Source organism: Durio zibethinus, chromosome 1 (assembly GCF_047325235.1).
Source record: "Durio zibethinus cultivar Kanyao isolate XHJ-2024 chromosome 1, ASM4732523v1, whole genome shotgun sequence".
NCBI classification, from domain to species: domain Eukaryota; kingdom Viridiplantae; phylum Streptophyta; class Magnoliopsida; order Malvales; family Malvaceae; genus Durio; species Durio zibethinus.
In genome coordinates this window covers 32,205,189-32,222,134 of record NC_143162.1, presented here as the reverse complement: position 1 = coordinate 32,222,134, position 16,946 = coordinate 32,205,189, and the positions used below count along the sequence as shown (strand labels likewise).

General features: G+C 31.9%; 3 protein-coding genes across 6 annotated transcripts; 1 reads left to right on the top strand and 2 right to left on the bottom strand.

The window, feature by feature from the left end:
* Nucleotides 1-546: 546 nt before the first annotated feature.
* On the bottom strand, nt 547-5,528 carry SHM7 (serine hydroxymethyltransferase 7). Of its 2 annotated transcripts, none has more exons than XM_089765183.1 (4): nt 4,242-5,528; nt 2,543-2,948; nt 1,684-1,785; nt 547-1,059 (listed from the first exon to the last, which is right to left on the bottom strand). In XM_089765183.1, the coding sequence occupies exons 1-4, from the start codon at nt 5,235-5,237 to the stop codon at nt 836-838; spliced, it is 1,728 nt and encodes a 575-aa protein (XP_089621309.1). In that variant the 5' UTR covers nt 5,238-5,528; the 3' UTR covers nt 547-835. The 2 variants fall into 2 exon arrangements, with proteins under 2 accessions (XP_089621309.1, XP_089621310.1); XM_089765184.1 differs by having other exon boundaries at nt 4,440-5,528.
* A 971-nt stretch (nt 5,529-6,499) lies between these two features.
* LOC111311260 (uncharacterized) lies at nt 6,500-8,382 on the top strand. Of its 2 annotated transcripts, none has more exons than XM_089765181.1 (3): nt 6,500-6,651; nt 6,767-6,920; nt 8,113-8,382. In XM_089765181.1, coding segments are annotated over exons 1-3 (300 nt in total). In that variant the 5' UTR covers nt 6,500-6,506; the 3' UTR covers nt 8,114-8,382. The 2 variants fall into 2 exon arrangements, with proteins under 2 accessions (XP_089621307.1, XP_089621308.1); XM_089765182.1 differs by having other exon boundaries at nt 6,767-6,950.
* An 876-nt stretch (nt 8,383-9,258) lies between these two features.
* LOC111312344 (Co-chaperone GrpE family protein) lies at nt 9,259-11,676 on the bottom strand. Of its 2 annotated transcripts, none has more exons than XM_022912521.2 (3): nt 11,257-11,676; nt 10,522-10,995; nt 9,259-9,855 (listed from the first exon to the last, which is right to left on the bottom strand). In XM_022912521.2, exons 1-3 carry the CDS (start codon nt 11,503-11,505, stop codon nt 9,832-9,834), a joined length of 747 nt encoding a protein of 248 aa, XP_022768256.2. In that variant the 5' UTR covers nt 11,506-11,676; the 3' UTR covers nt 9,259-9,831. The 2 variants fall into 2 exon arrangements, with proteins under 2 accessions (XP_022768256.2, XP_022768254.2); XM_022912519.2 differs by having other exon boundaries at nt 9,259-9,721; nt 11,257-11,667.
* Nucleotides 11,677-16,946: the final 5,270 nt, after the last annotated feature.

Below are 16,946 nucleotides of genomic sequence, written 5' to 3'. Positions count from 1 at the left end.
CATTACCCGTTCAACAACATGCCAAGCCCCACATTATCACCCCAAATCACGTCCTTCATTTTACTTTATTTTTTTTTAAGTTCTCAGTTTAAAAAAAAAAGAAAAAGAAAAGTTACAAATTAAGTAAATCAAACTTCAGATTCAAAGTTTACAGCTTTTGTTTTCTCTTAACTCGCGGGACAATAAAATTAGACATTAACAACAAGAAAAATAAGATCACATGAACAACAGGAGCTATTGCAAGTAAAAGCAGAGACAATTTCATGGTATGCTGGAATATCATAAAAACAAACATCAAAAGCAACATGATAGTTAAAGTGGTTGTTTGCCTTGTTTCAATTATCCAGAACAAACAGCAGCAACTTAGCAGTGCTCTGTCGACTAATTCGGTAGGCTTTCATATAACTTGACAACCCACATTAGAAATATAGTAGCATTTGTTGCTAAGGTTCTTGCCATATGGAGCTAGCTATATACTTTCACTGCCTTACTATGGTCTCAGACTCTCATTCACCAAAAATAAAATACCAAATATGGGAACTAGCCTGACAGAACTTCATAAAATATGATTGCATCATAAATATTATTGTACTGTTTTCAAAGAAATGACTCTATATAACTTTTTACAAAATTACGTAAGTTAAAGACAGCTGGTTCAGCGAAGTGATTTCTGTAAAATTTTTGAAACAAATCCAGAAATGTTGACCTATTTTCTGTAATTTACAGGAGTTCGAAAACATGGATGGCAAAAATAATTGGATTACCAAGGAGTGAGGGTGTGCCAGAGAAGCAAGAAAATGATGTCAAGCAGCATGCAGACCATCTTTATAAATCTTCAAGTATCAAATCCTGGCATTGCAAACTGAGCGGCAAATGCCTCAACATGATTCCGGAGATCAACAATATCTTTATTATTGTGAAGACCCTTGATAAACTCTTTCTGCAATTTTCCATGATCTCTCTGCACTGCACTTGTAATCTGAGCAGCTCTATAGAGAAAGTCAGCGATTGTCTCAAAATCAGACTCTAAACAACCTCTTGATGTCATAGCAGGCGTACCTGAGAGAAATTAGGAAAATTAAGACATTAATGGAAAAAGACAAATTGTAAGCTAGCTCTTTGGTGACAACAAAATAAAAGAATATAGTCAGGGAATCACAATAAATGAACTAAATTCATGATATAGTAGATTAAATAAAGTAAAAAAATCTATATTTAGTACACTGGGAACCTGTTATGATTTTGCTTACACTATTTTTGATGTTTTAAGTAGACAACTACATGAATAATGGAGTCACTCAATAAGAAGAAAGATTAATGATCATATGACTGAAAAATGTTTTTGGGCCCAATAAAACGCATTGCCACTTAGCTGGTGAACACTCTAACTACCACATGAATTAGTCACGTCTAAACATGTTATTAGGGTATATAGAACATATTGATGCACTTTAAAGAACTGATTAATATCAGTCCAGCACATTATTTTACCAATTGGCTCATTTCAATGACTCTCAAACAAAAAAAATCTGCAAATAAACCTAGAAAACGTTCTTGCCTATCAAAAAATAAGTCATTATATATTATAACCTTTTATGAAGCTGTTAAAAAGCAATAGAAATTTCTTCAACTGAAAAAACAAGAATAATAATGGCCAAAAAAATAAAAAAGAATACTGCTTACCAATTCTCACTCCTCCAGGAGAAATAGCACCATTATCACCAAATATAGCAGTTTTATTCAGAGTGATGTGGCACATCTCACAAACTTTCTCATAGCATTTACCTGGGAGAAGCAAGAGTGTAAGGAAGCATATGTATTAACAAGTAAGAAGTGCACTCTGCATACTAAAAATTGCACATATATAGGTTGTTTGTCATAGTAATACATTATTAGAATTATTCAAACTGGTTAAACTCCAGATTCCTATTGAAAAATATGGAAAAATATGAAACAATCTTTTTAGCTCTTCAAATAGATGGGGCTGGTGAGACGTAGACAGAAGAAAAACTAGTAGCAAATATGGTCTACAAGGAATTGGCTGACTTCTCTTATGATTCTCAAGAAAAATGACAGCTATTAAACTGAACTATCAACTTCTATCTTCACAACTCAGAATCTTTTATTACAGTTAATGATTGGCATTTCTAGATTTTATTCATAAAAATTAACTTATTCATACTCTTTACATGGAATAAAACACTTTGTTATATGCTTTACCCTTTTAAAACATAGCCATGAATAATGGCAAAAAAAAAAAAAAAAAGCCTTGAATAAGACTGGTAAAAGACCGGCTAAAAAATGACTGGTAAAATTTTTTATAATAAACTGCAAGCTGATCTTCACCATGGGTTTTTGATAAATAGAGGCTGACTAGCAAAATGGTCACAAAGGAAAAAACTGCAATGTTAACATAATCAAATGAAATCACAATAATGAATAACTTAATTCCAACCAAAAACAAATTCGAGATATTAGCACATATTTCCTCAGCATGTAAATACACCAAAGTTATGATATTAAGCAAGAAAGATTAGGAAACCTGTTAAGCCTAGGGTAGTGAGATCCCAAAGCAACAAATGATTGTCAGTGCCCCCAGTAACCAACTTGCATTTTCTTCTCAGCAGAGCAGATGCTAAAGCTTGAGCATTTTTCTTCACCTGTTGCATATATGCTTTGTACTCTGGCGTAGCCACTTGCTTCAAGGCTATGGCAAGAGCGGCAATGTGATTATTATGAGGTCCCCCTTGTAATGACGCATAAACAGCAAAGTTTATCTTTTCCTCAAAATCATACTGGCCACTACAATCACCATTACTGAGACACATGCCTTGCTTTCTTGATTTTGCACCCCTCCTGTAAAAGATTATACCTCCTCTTGGACCGCGTAGACTTTTGTGAGTTGTTGAAGTTACAATATCACAGTAGTCAAATGGACTGGCACATACCTGTAGTGGACAAGAGTGAAGATGCTCGTAAGGGAAAAAAAACTCAATTGCCTTGCATGAAAAGGCAAATACTGAAAGATTTCATCAATGCGAAGAGTCATTACATGTTAAAGCTATTATATTTCATTCAAGGGCTGATGCATATAGAAGCGATTTTTTTTTCTTTTTTTTTTTTGGGGGGGGGGGGGGGGGGTAGACGGGATTGGGGTTGGGGTTGGTGCCTCGGGGGGTGGTGGTGGGAGGTGCAACCCAAAAACTCAGCACACAATATTACTACTTCATGCCTGAAATTCACACAATCCTTCCTGTTATTTTGCACCCATATAGCCTAACACATTAGATTTGAGAACCGCTGTTGAAAAGGAAAACACCATGCAGAAAATCAATGGTCAATAACTTTGAATTTCATAAGTATCAAGGAATAGGTAGCAACAGCTAAGTATTCAAATGAGCAGAGCACCCCTAGACTTATTCAGCATAAAGCCAACTAGACACTAACTATCAAAATCATATGATGTATTATCACAATAACAGTCAAAATATAAATTCTCCCAAAAATCACCCATTTTTTCTGGAACAAGTAGACTCATCCAACCAAAAGGAGAAGACCAAAGGAAGGAAACACCCAATGCCCTGACTAACAAGAACAGGGATGATGTCTATGTGCATGGCATATATATGTCTAAAAACTCAAAGCAGATGTGCTTGAGTCAACATATTAACAAGTCTAATAAACTCAAAAGTTGTTAGGGACAGAGAAGGTAAAATAAGAAAAACTTAGATAATCCATTATGGCTTACAAAGTGAGACAGTTCATGATAATTAGATGATAAATCAGTCTATCATACACAACTTAACAGACAGGTTTAATCTGGGCTCAACTTCAATAATACATAAGTTAGAAATGTTGTTTGGACATAGAAACATGATTTGGTTTCCACTAAATAATTTCTCTCTAGAGGTTACAGTTTTTTTTTTTTTTTTGTCTTTCTTAAATGTAAATGTGAGCATGTATGTTCTGTTGAGTTCAGTTGCAAGAGATTGAAGGTTGTGGTGTGTGAATTGCATGCAGATTTGGCAGGCAAACAGTAACACTTCTTGATTATTTACCAACAGCAATGCAAATAAGTGGTATCAAAGAAGTGAATACTTTCATAGATTACACAAGTGATTTAACTCTGTTCTATTACTATCCAAATAAGTTGCAAGAAACCTCAACTCAGAGCACAAAAATCTTTATATCAGAATCAAAATATCAAACCAATAACTAATGAAAACAAGACAATTTCAAACCTTAGCTGCCACAAGACCACTAATATGAGCCATATCACACATCAACACCGCTCCACACCTATCCGCAATCAGCCTAAACCTTGCATAATCCCACTCCCTAGAATATGAACTCCCACCACAAATAAGAATCTTGGGCCGATAATCAAGAGCCTTTTCCTCAAGCTTATCATAATCAATATAACCTGTTTGAGTATTCACCTTATAAGGAAAACTCTCAAAGAATATAGAAGCAGCAGATACTTTCTTCCCACCCGGCATATACCATCCATGACTCATATGCCCTCCGGATGGCGAATCCAACCCCATGATCCGATCACCAGGCAACAAAAGTCCAGTATAGACAGCGAAATTCGCAGAAGTACATGAATAAGGCTGCACATTGACTCCCCATTTCTCGGAATCAAGACTAAAGGCTGCCAATGCACGCTCATGACAAAGGGTTTCGATTTGATCAATAAAATGATTGCCCGTATAGTACCGCGCTCCAGGCATTCCTTCGGAGTATTTGTTCGTTAGATGGCTTCCCAAAGCTTCCATCACAGCTCGGCACACAAAGTTTTCGGAAGCAATAAGCTCAATTCCTAGGAATTGCCTTCGCTTTTCCTTATTCATGATTTCACTCAATTCTGGATCTGCCTGTTCTAGCGGTTGGTTTCCCCATGACCGGACAGCAGCCCGTCTTTGGTCCAGACCAGGCTCCGGAGCTAAACGTTTACAAGGGTTTGAAACAGGTTTAACATCCCTTTGTCTTTTCACGCACATAGGTTGCCCTAAAATCCTAATTTCTTCATCTTCTTTGATGTGGTTTTTTTGCTCGCCGTTCTCGAACCGAGGGGCACCGTCGTCTTTTTCCCCAAAGAACTGTAATGGGACAGGCCGGACCGGGTTTGGCGAGCAGCGAAAGCTGGTATCAATTTGAAGCGAAATCGAATCGTCTGCAACGGAACTTTTAGTAAAACTCAGAGACAGGTCCGATTGAGCATGAGATAAATCCATTGAAACCCTAAACAAAAGGGGAAATTTAGAAAATTTGAAGTGTTTGGGGGAAACTTTTTCAGGGGGTTGGAGAAGAGCTTACAGCCCTATGGGTATGTGTAACAGCAACAGAAACAACGGCAAAAGTTTCTAAAGCAATTACAACGGAAATAACGAAACCTTCGCTGATTCGATGTTGAAGTAGAAACAGAGCTTTCCATAGAAACAAAAATCTTAATGGGTGTTTTCCCTCTCTTGTTTTTTTTCTTTTTTCAATTAAGTCCCTGAAACCCTAGAAAATCGAAATGTGTTGTAGGAAAGGAAGGCGAGAAATAGTTTAAAAGGGGTCCCCCGAAGTGACTGGTGGCAGACGAAGACTTGGCAAATGAACCTGGATCAGATTTTGGGCCTGGGTGATTTCCTGACCTGGAATTGCAGGTAGGACCCACGGCCCTGTCCCGGTTATTTTAACACATGGTGGAAATAGATCAGTTCCGGCGTACGGAGCAAGTTTCCTTCGGCTCAACTCTTGATTCATCTAGACTGAATGACATCTAGGTTCAAGCTTGTTTTTTCTTTTCTGCCAAGACTAAAATTTGGTTCACAGCTTGGAATGGTGGTCCATTTCGTTTCCATGTTTTTTTTTTTTTTTTTTTTTAATTATTTTGTTTTAGTTAGCTTTCATGTTCAAAAGACGTTTCTCATTGTTAAACAATAAAGTATATTATTTTTTTGTTTTAAAGTTTAATTTTTAAATTCAAACTAAACAGTGATTTAATATAGTAAAAAAATATATTTGTATAAAATTACTATATTATTTTCATATTTTATTATTACATATTTTTTAGATATCCTAATTATTAATAGTATTTCTTATAACAATGTCAAGCATTTAAAGTTTTTAATCAATTTTTTAAATGTAATAATATTGTTTTATGATCAAAATTGCTATAATAATGTTAAACTAACATTTTTAATTAAATAAATAAAATTAAAAAAATTAAAATGGCAAATTAATGAACATAAAAAAATTTTAAAATGTTTTAAGCGTGGAAACATTAAAGATACGTATAATTTTATGATTATTATTATTATTATTATTATTATTATTATTATTATTTTTCTTTCTCTAGCCAAAGAAATAAATGTGTGTGTGTGTGTTTTTTTTCGTTTATTTCTTTGCTTCCAAGTTTCAGCTAATGTATGGACTAAGCAGCCCAACAAATTGAAGCCCATCGCAGAATCAGAATAAAGGCAGAAGCGTTTTTCTGGAATAGGTTCGTGGATTGGATGCTTCTTCTACCGTTATTGTCGTCCATGGAGTCTTCATCATCGTCGACTCCCTCGAATTTTCTTTCTTATTGCAATTATCTAAATTTTCTATTATTCCGTCCGGTTCTAGCTATCCTTTTTGTCCTCTCCTTCATTGTACTCTGTAATTTTTCTCTCAAATTCGCAGTCTTTTTTTTTTTTTCAATATTCGTAATTTATGGATTTTGTTTGGTGATAATTATTTCTTTTTTTTTTTAATTTTATTTATAAAATTTCAGGGTGGTTGTTGGCATGGAAGCTAGTTCTGGTACACGTGCCACTGGTTCAAGAAATTTTCGGTCTGAGGAAAAAACCGGTTAAACCAAAGCCGCCGACTCGTCGATTATCCAGATATTATAACAGCATCAATGCTCATGATTCTACTCCTCGATAGTTAATTTCTTTATTTTTATTTCTCTTCTGGTTAATCTCTATTAACACTTTCTCCTATCAATGGATTTAATTTGAAACTTCTGACTTGTTTCTGTGTAGCTTGTAAAAGATTTTGTTTGATTGAATTGTTTAGAGTTAGATTTATGTTTTAATTAATTAATATCTAGTAAATCACATAATTTGATTAGGTGATGTCAATTAAGGTGAAAGTGATGTGATCAGTTGCACCATTAGGCAATGTGAACCCATAAATTTGGAGGTTGTGAGAAATTTTAATATGATTCCAAAGACGGTGGTAACTGATAACTAGTTTTGTCGCCATGTGGCGTGGCATTGGCCCGTCGCAGCTAGTTCCGGTTAGTCTGGAGTAGATGTAAACGTGTTTGTCAGCTATTTGGGGTGGACTTGAAAAAACTGGAGCTCAACTTGTTCCTTGTCAAGCTCGAATTACTTGAATAACAAATCTGAGTTTGACAGTATATCAACTCAATACCACTGGATTACACCCCTACCCTTAGTCTAGAGTGAAAGGGATGACTTCCTGTTCCATACAAAAAACAAGGCAAGATTAGCTCATGTTTTGGCTTTAGACCATAGAAGATTGGAATTTGGTAAATGGGGTTTATTGCTATGCACATTCCTGACCCATGTTTGGGATTTCCGATTTTGGTCCTTTTGCAACTGTTGGGATGCATTAAGAGAGGAATTTTGTCAAAAAGGAAAAAAAGGCCATTAGCCTCTGTTTAATTTATGCATGGAAGAGTCAGTTTAATATTCTTTTACATTTCTTATACAGATCCTTCATGGTTGGTTAGTTAAAAGAATCTTGTATAATGATTTGAATTGTGATCCTTTGCAATGGTTTCTCTTTAGAGAGTTTTTCTTTTTATCTTTTTTCCATTGGTTTGTTTTACTCATGTTGGTTTTAGGATTTCATATGCGCATTCTTTCTACAAGTTAGAGGAGGAAAGGAAGAAGATATCGTTAAATTTGTCAAATTGGCATCAAGTTTAGTCATTTCTTCTTTCGTATGTCTCTATGGGTAGCACTAGCGTTTGTCTAACCTCTGTGGGTCATAATCTTGGCTTATCTTATATTGGAAAGAGATAAAACGACTTTTTGCATGAATTGGTTTGTGAACACAATGTTTTAATACAATTTTCATCCATAATCTGAGTGAGCCTTCTTGCAGATGATATCAGCCATAAAGATCTGTAAACCAATGCTGGCAGTTAAAAATACAGAAAAGACAGCTGAGAGTCGCACAAGATTGAAATTCTCAACTTCTTCATGCTTTAGAGGGCGAGAAAGGGATCTCAGTTGTCAAATAGTTGATGTAAATGAAGGAATTGACATTCAAGAGGACTGGAGAATGTAGTTTTTTCCTTTTGTTCATAGATATTCAATGGTTGTAAAGAATTCAGTTATTGAAAATATATTATGATTGTTAAAAGTTTACCCATCTCTTGTGCCATTTGAAATTGAGTTATGACTTCAATTTTAGCATAGTGGCAGTATACATTTATGTCATTGAAATTAGCTTTCCTGTGAGTGAAAAATAAGTGATTTGGCAGCCCACATTAGCAAGTGGCTACCAGAATTGGATACAGAAGTGATGGCAGAAGGGCTTGAATCATGCTCGATTGCGTTCAGTCTGCATCTCCCTGCATTGCTGACTGAGATGAGAGCTCTCTAGACTAAGACAACTACATAGCTATTATCACCAATAGTAAGCTTTTTGAGTGCGGCATCTAACCTGCAATTAACATCTAACCTGCAATTCATCTAACCTGCAATTAACATCTAACCTGCAATTAAAATTTAACAATTCGTGTATCTTTATCGAGTTTTATTAATTTCAAACACTTATAAAATGCAAAAATTAACATATTACAATTCGTGTTGGTATGTTAAATACGAAATATATATATTTTATGAAATTCATATAAACTTTTATCAATTTTAGAATGTATCACTTTTATTTTTTTTATTATATCTAAAATTACCAAGTCTACTTGCAATTGACTTTGTAGGCATGTATTCTAGATGTCAAATGTTGTGGAACGAGGAGGGTATAAGGCGGGTCTTAGTCTCATTGGCTCTGAAGTTCAAGAAGATGCTGCTGTGGAATGCTGTTATCTTCGCTCATTCTATTCATCTAAAGGACTTGAGGACATATTAAAGGACCTCGGATAAAACAAATTTTCACATCCCTCTGCCTCTGCCCGCTGAATTGCATGTTGAAATTATGGCTTTTCATCTAAGGGGTTAATAAACATCAAAAGAACTTTTAAACCTATCCAATTTCATGCGGATGCCAACAAAAGAAAAGACGAGATTCTGCTTTAAGAAATCAATTGATGTGAATATTCTTACCTGTACAAGTGTTTGGCCCCCTTTTCAAAAATAGAAATATCTGAAAGTAACATAATGTGGCCCATGAAAACTGAATTTGACACCTAAGGGGTTACATTTCAAAAGCAAAAATAGGGAAGGAAATTCAACAGCAAAAGCCTTCACAAAAGCTGATGAGATGGTCAGAGTGCCAAAATATTAGTTATCCCCATTTAGATTACTGATCTTGTGAAACAAAATCATTGCTCATCCACTCCAGTTGTTGCTGGTTGCGTAGAAGATTTTTCAGTGGCGACAGTTGCTTTCTTACGGCCTGGCCCTGAAGAAACTTTAACCATTGCTGGTCTGAGAAGCCGATCCCCAAGGAGAAATCCACGACGAATTTCTTGGATGATAATTCCTTCCTTGAACTCTTGGGACTCCTCACGGGCTATAGCTTCATGTTGCTGTAACAGGCAAGGGGGAACCAAGTGAATCAATAGCAAAAACAGGGAATATCCATTGGTAATCTCTGTTTGCTAATGACTATCACTCCAATGCCTTACGAGTTTATTGTTCAACCAATTTCTGGATGGTATTTCTATTTTGGGCTCAAATTAAGGAGAACTTCAATCAGATATTCTGGAGTGGGACATGCCTAAATCAAGAATGTATTCCAACGACTAACTTATGCCAACTAGATGGGATGATCCAGACATGAAAACTATAGCTAGTATGTATATGCACCTAGCATCATAATTTTCTCATTCAAGATCTAGAATATCTTTAATTTAGATTCAATCTCTTAATTCTATATAGGCATACTTTTAATGCTAGACTTGCATGACATCCAACTCTGGTGGTCAAAAGCAAGTTTGAGCCGATCATATGTACCTAGCACAAACTTGCACTATAGTTTCCTCTTGTGATATTACTCACTTCACACCCCATCATGTCCAAGCCTCAAAGATAATCAGGCTAGCATATGGAGCTTGAAACTGAGATCAAACCAAGAAAATAAACAGAGACAAAACTCAAACCAGATTGAACCAAAGTGGTTACTTGACGGAAGATTGGATACTATAGTACTATTCTCAAAAACCTTTATTCAAAAACTTAAGCGGAGAGGAAACTAACTGAACCACGTATATATATTCAACACTTGCATTATATCTTCCAATGTGACTAACCAAATAAAACTCTAAAATGCCTAGCAAACAAAAAAAAGATATTAAGCATAGCATTTAAACACTAAAAAAGAACTTACAGAAGGATCAAAAGGCTTTCCAATAGTTGATACAACAGCCACTTGCAAATTCCTCATGATCTCCACAAATTGCTTGTATATACCCTGATAACTTGTATCTATTTTCTTTTCCTTCTCTGTTTCTGGTTTTATTTGTTGCTTGGCTGTCTCAAAACTGTCCACCATGGGCAAAAGATTCTCTATCACTTCTCCTTGGGCATCAGACCTTGTCGTAAGTCTCTCCTTCTCTGATCTTTTCCGAAAATTATCAAAATCAGCTTGCAGACGGATATACTTCTCTTTCCCGGAGGTTATCTCTGCTGACAATTCAAACACTTTCTTCTCCAACCCATTCTTTTCATTTTCTGTAATGCTTATTCTACTCTCTATCTCAGATACAATCCTATCATCTCCATTGAGAAGAGCTTCCTTGTAAACTCTAATCATGGCCTCTAAACTGGGTAAATTTTCTCCTCCTGATATTTTTACATCATCCTGATAAAAGTACTTTATACAATTAATGCTCCTATAAACAGTTAAACAATAATAAGTATTTGTTATCAATTCAAATTACCATCTTCAGCAAATTTTCATCTGCTATGAATCTATGATGATAATTAAAAGTGGGAAATTCAGTAAAACTTCTTTCGTTCGAATGCAACAGCAAGAACACCTTCAATCATAGGACAACTGCAATAGACAAATGAAAATTTTTTTTTTTCAAGAACCCAATAATAATTAAAAAAAAAAACTTACAGTGTGAGCAGATTCTTGGGCTGAAAGAAAAGCCTTGAAAATAGGCCTTCTGGGATTCTTGTTGATGTTCAAAGGGAAGGAAATGTTAGATGGAGAAAACCCAGAAATGGGTTTTGGAAAACGAGGCTTTTGACAGAGAGATTGGAGGGGTACCAATGGTAGTTTGGTGTCTTTTGAGGGTTTTAAAGAAGAAAAGGAAACTAGAAAGAGAGGAGCCAACAGAGAGTGGTTAGAGAATGATACAGCCATTGGTTTATGTGTATTTGTAAATAGATGAAGCTGGGATTGCTTAGGTCTAGATTTGTGTCTGAAAATTTTGAGTGCTTAAAACTTAAACCCTGGATAAAGGGTCCTTTACGGCCAGCCCTTTGGCTTTCTTGCTCAAATTGCTTGCCTGTGCCGAACAAAGTCGGTGGAGGATTAAGTTGTCTGATGTGAGTTCGACTGTTCGAGTGACTAATTTACCTTGTGGGCTGTGTACTGTTGGGTCTGGCTATGTTTTGTACAGAAGCCCAATATAAATGCTCCATTCCCAAATCTCGACCCAATTTTTTCGGGAGACTGTAATATTTGAACATAATACATTACAAACCTAATCAAATTCAAACCAAATGAGCCTTGTTTCAATATAATATTATAGATTAATCGTATTAAAATTTTATACTATCGAAATATGTTCTCTTGAAAACTTTTTTCCTCCAATTTGAAAATTTACCTCATCTAAGTTTTTTAGTGGTGTAATTTTATGTTTGGCCAAAGATAAACCACCCAAAATTCAATAAAATTAATAAAAATATGATTTTCCTTTTTAAAAAAAAGTGTCATAATTTAAAGATAAAAAATTATAAAAATTTAAATTTAAATAAAAAATTGTTAAATTATAATAAGTACATAAACTAATAAAATTAAGTTACGAACTTGAATTTAAAAAAATACTTACAATATATTAATCATACTAGAAGTAAATAAGGCAAAGCCAATATCAAATTGCCTTGTTAGTCCCAATGGTGAAACTCCACAATGTGTCTTACAATGTAATTATTATTTAGTGGTACAAATCACTTGCAAGAGTTTAGTTAATTATAAAGAAAATAACTTAATGAGAGACCTTAGTCCTAAGATATAATATACGCTATATAGTTGCTAAACCTAAACCCATCACCAACAAAAAACTTACTCCAATTCTTGTTTGTTTCTTTCTTAACCTTTCAAACAAAACCATCATCTCCATGTATAAAAAATAGTTTTGTTTCGAAAGACTCTTCATCCAATTATTGGTTTTCCATTATCAAGTCTACAACGATCACATTTCCTTTTCTTTGATCTCAAGTGCCGTTTTACATCTCTTTTTTAAGTATTTTTATACCATCTTTGTCATTCCAATCATGCAAATAAAACTTGAATTTTATAAAATTTTATCATATAACTTAAACTAAAGTTATTTCAAGAATCCATAAGATAAATTTTGAAAATGTACGAAGAACAAAACTTTTCATTGGGGGTGCCATATGACTGTTTCTTGATTCTCCTTGAGGTTTTGTTTTTTTGGCTTTTTTTTTTATTCTTCACTGGGGTTCTACGTGATTGTTTCTTTATTTTCCTTAATTTTTTGCTCTTTCAATAATTTTTTTATTTTATAAAAATATTAAAGAAATAGATAATGGTAATTGATCCTTGATTTAACTTAAGTCAGAATGAAAGAAAGGTAGAAGATTTAGGTGGTAAATTTATTGATAAGATAAATTTTATATTGATAAACTTGTACACAATAACCTTTAATTGATATGGGGACAAACGTTGTAGATACTTGTAATTTAATATTTTTTATTCTTTATTTATAAAAAAAACATTACGTTTTTGTTCTTTAAAACGTGATTGATCATTTGATCCATATTGCATTCAGTTTGATTTGTTATGTTGTAATTTATATCAATTGCGTTTATGATTTGGGTAACTTGGTAATTAGTGAAATTTAAAAAATATATATTTATGACGGTTAAAAGTGTAGCATTGAAGGTACGAAATTCATGTTTATTAATTCGAGAACGTCTTTGATAATTTATTTGAGACCACTTTTTTTTTTCTTTCTGAATGTGGTTGATAATGACTAAAATGTTAGATATAAGAATTTTTTTTATTCCGTTCCCTATGTTAGAAATGTTTTATTTAAAGATTAAATATCACATTTTTATAATAATAAATGTTGTCATTACAGTCTAGTTTACAAAACTCTTCATTGGGGGTACTACATGGATGTTTCTTAGTTCTCCTTTAAGTTTTCACTTTTTTTATTTTTTTTTCTATTTTTCTTTAGGTCTTCCATGTGGTTGTTGATTGGTTTTCCTTAATTTTTTGCTTTTTTTTTTATGTTTTTTATTTTCTTAAAGTATCTGACAAAACTATAAGTGTAATGTTCCTTGATTTAACTTAAGTAAGAATGAGATAGAGGTTGGTGGAAAGTTAGATGGTAAATTAATTGATAAGATAAATTTTGTATTAATAAAATTGTACCGGTACCCATTTGAACATTGATTTGGGGACAAACATTATAGATGATTGCAATTTAGTTTTTTAATTATTTTTTTTATAAAAAAAAACTCTATTTGTGTTTTTGAATTGTGATAGATCATTGATCCATATTATGTTGAGTTTTATTTGCCACGTTATAGTTATATTAACCACGTTTATAATGGTGATTAATGAAATTTTAAAAAAATGTTTGTGATATTTAAAATTGTAGCTTTTAGGATAAGAAATTTATGTTTATTAATTCGAAAATGTCTTTAATAATTTTTTCAAGATTATATCTTTTTTTTTCCAAGTGTGGTTGATAATGAATAAAAGGTATGTAAGAATTTTTTATACTTTGTTCCTTATGTTAGAAATGTAATGTTTAAAAAAAATATCACATTCTTTTAATAAATAATGTAGTTGTTAGAATAATATCAATTTTGCAATTATTCAGAGTAAGGGACTCTTCATAAGTGTGCCATGTGATTGTTTTGTAGGTCTCTTTTCTTTTTTGCTTTTTGTTTTTTTTTTCTTAAGTACCACATGTTTGTTTCATGAATGTCCTTTCTTTTTCTTTCTATTGGTTTTTTTTTTTAAATTTAAGAAAAAGAGAGGATGGTTATTCCTTAATTCAACTGAAGTGAGAATAAAATAGGGGTTTGTGGAAGGTTTAGATGATAAATTTATATTGATAAAGTTGCATCCATAGCCTTTTGAATAGTCATTTAAAAAGAAATATGGTGGGTTATAGTAATTCTATGTTTATTTAATTCTTTTTTATTAAAAAAAATTATGTTTTTGTTCTTTTAACGTATTGGATCATTTGACTTATACTTTGCTGAGCTTGATTTGTTACATGATATTATCCTATTATATAATTTTTCATATCAACCATGTTTATAATGTCGGTAATATAGTAATTGATTTAATTTAAAAAATTATTTATGATACTCGAAACTTATAGTGTTTGGTTACAAACACCTCATTTATTAATCCAAATACGTCTTTGATGATTATTCGAGATTATGTGGTTTTTCCTAAACATGATTGATAATGAATAAAAAAAGTTAAATATAGGATTTGTTTTTACTCCATTTTCTATATTAAAAACGTGTTGTTCAAAGAATAAATAAAACGTTTCTTGAATTGTAAACATGGTACTTAGAATTAAAACATGACATTTCTTTGGTATTATCGTGTGTTAAAAGTTTTGCTATATTTTTTTTATTTTTTGCTTTACTTTCTCTTTCCTTGGTTTTCCTTTTTTTGTTTTTTGTTTTCTTTTGAATTTATTGTTTCTTGATATAATTATTCTTTGATTTTGGTTCTCCCATGTTATTTTAATTGAAAGTGTCATTTTTAATGGGTTTTTTCACGAATGTTTTCTTTAATTCATTTCATTTTTTTGATATTTTTTGGGTTATTTGTTATTTGTGCCTTTTATTTTTTCCTTGGTTTGTTGGTTATTACATATTTTTTTATTTTGACATGACTTTGTTATCATTGATATTTATGGCTTTTATTTTATGTGATTCTGTTATTTGTCACTTGTTTATTTCTTCGCAAGATATTGGGTGATTCAATGGATTGTTTATTTGTGCTTACTAGCTTTTGTTATCTTTTATGTATTTGTAATTTAAAAATATATCAGTGTTGGTATGATTTGCATACTTTTTTTTATAATTATTTTGAAGTTATTTTTTTAGACAATTTTTTTTATCATAATTCATATTGTACTTGATGTCTTATACCATAAGGTAATTGATACTTTATTACCTACTTCTTTTAATTTTTGTTTCTACTTTTTTCTGTCGAGTGTTTTTATTTTCTTTGTAGTCATTGTAGGAAGGTGTTTTTTTGCTGTATTTTTTTAATCCTCATTTTACTCTATTGTTCAAGTTGTTATTCGAGTTGGTTTACTAGGTATGTACATTTTATTTTTTTTTATTTGTTTGTTAGCTTCATTAATACTCTCAAATTAATTTGAGCATTAATGATTTGGTTTTGATTGTTTGTTATGCATTTACTCATAGCAATCAATATTAAATATTTTATTTTATTTTTTAAATTTAATTTATTTATCATGTCAGATAATTTGTTAGATTTTTTTAGTTTTTTAGTTTTTGTGTTGTTTATATGAGTATTTATTTAGTAACATTATGGATTAATATAATTAAACAGTTGCAAAAAAATCCATGAAACAAGAAACATATATGAAAGAATTTTAAAGTTATTGTTATGAAAGCTACTTGATTTTTAATATGATGGATTCTTTTTTCTTTAAGCTTTTTTTTCCTGTTTTACAATCGGTTTTTTATCCTTTGAAATTAATTATGTTTGCCTTTTTTATTTTGTAAGTAGACCATGTTGTTATATTTGCACAGATAACTTTGTGATTCTGTTTTTTATTTTTTCTTTTCATTTTATGATGATTATCATTATTTTATGATTGTTATGTTATTATATAAAAAAATAAATTTGTGCTTTTCATTTTGTTTTGTTATGTTTAGTATTGCAGTTATGTTTGTATTTTTCTTCATTTGTTTTCATTTTTCTTTTGTAGTTAGATAAAGAGTGTTTGTTGTATTGGTTTGTTTATGTTGTATGTTTTAATTTAATGTTTATCTATATGTTTCTTTATTGGATTTAGTTATTTTTTAATTGATTATGTAAATTTTTGTGTTCATTTTATTTACCTTCTTTCGTTTGGAGTTTTGTTTATTCGTTGTTTATACTTTATTATTAATTATTTATTTTGATATTTTTTAATTAATTTCATTATTGTGTATATTTTTTTATGTTTATTATTTTTGTGTTCAGTTGATTTTTTATTTTGCTATATATTTGATTATTACTTTCTTTGTTGTTGTTTTATTTGAATTATGAGTGATTGTGAGATATAAAAAATTAGTAGGTTTAATAGATTAAATGTGCTTAGACTTCGTAAAGGTAATTATGGTTTAAATTTGATTTTACATAATTTATTTTCTATGTTGCCTGTAAGCATTCGTTTGAATAAATCGATAAATGAATTATCACAAGTGGATTCTACTTCTGATGACACGTTAAGTCATTCGACTGTATTTAAAAGTTGTAGAACATTATGGTACATAAAGTGTGTGTTTTACTGCTAATGTTTAAGGTGATTTTCAATCGTTTCAACAGTTTCTATAGAAGTT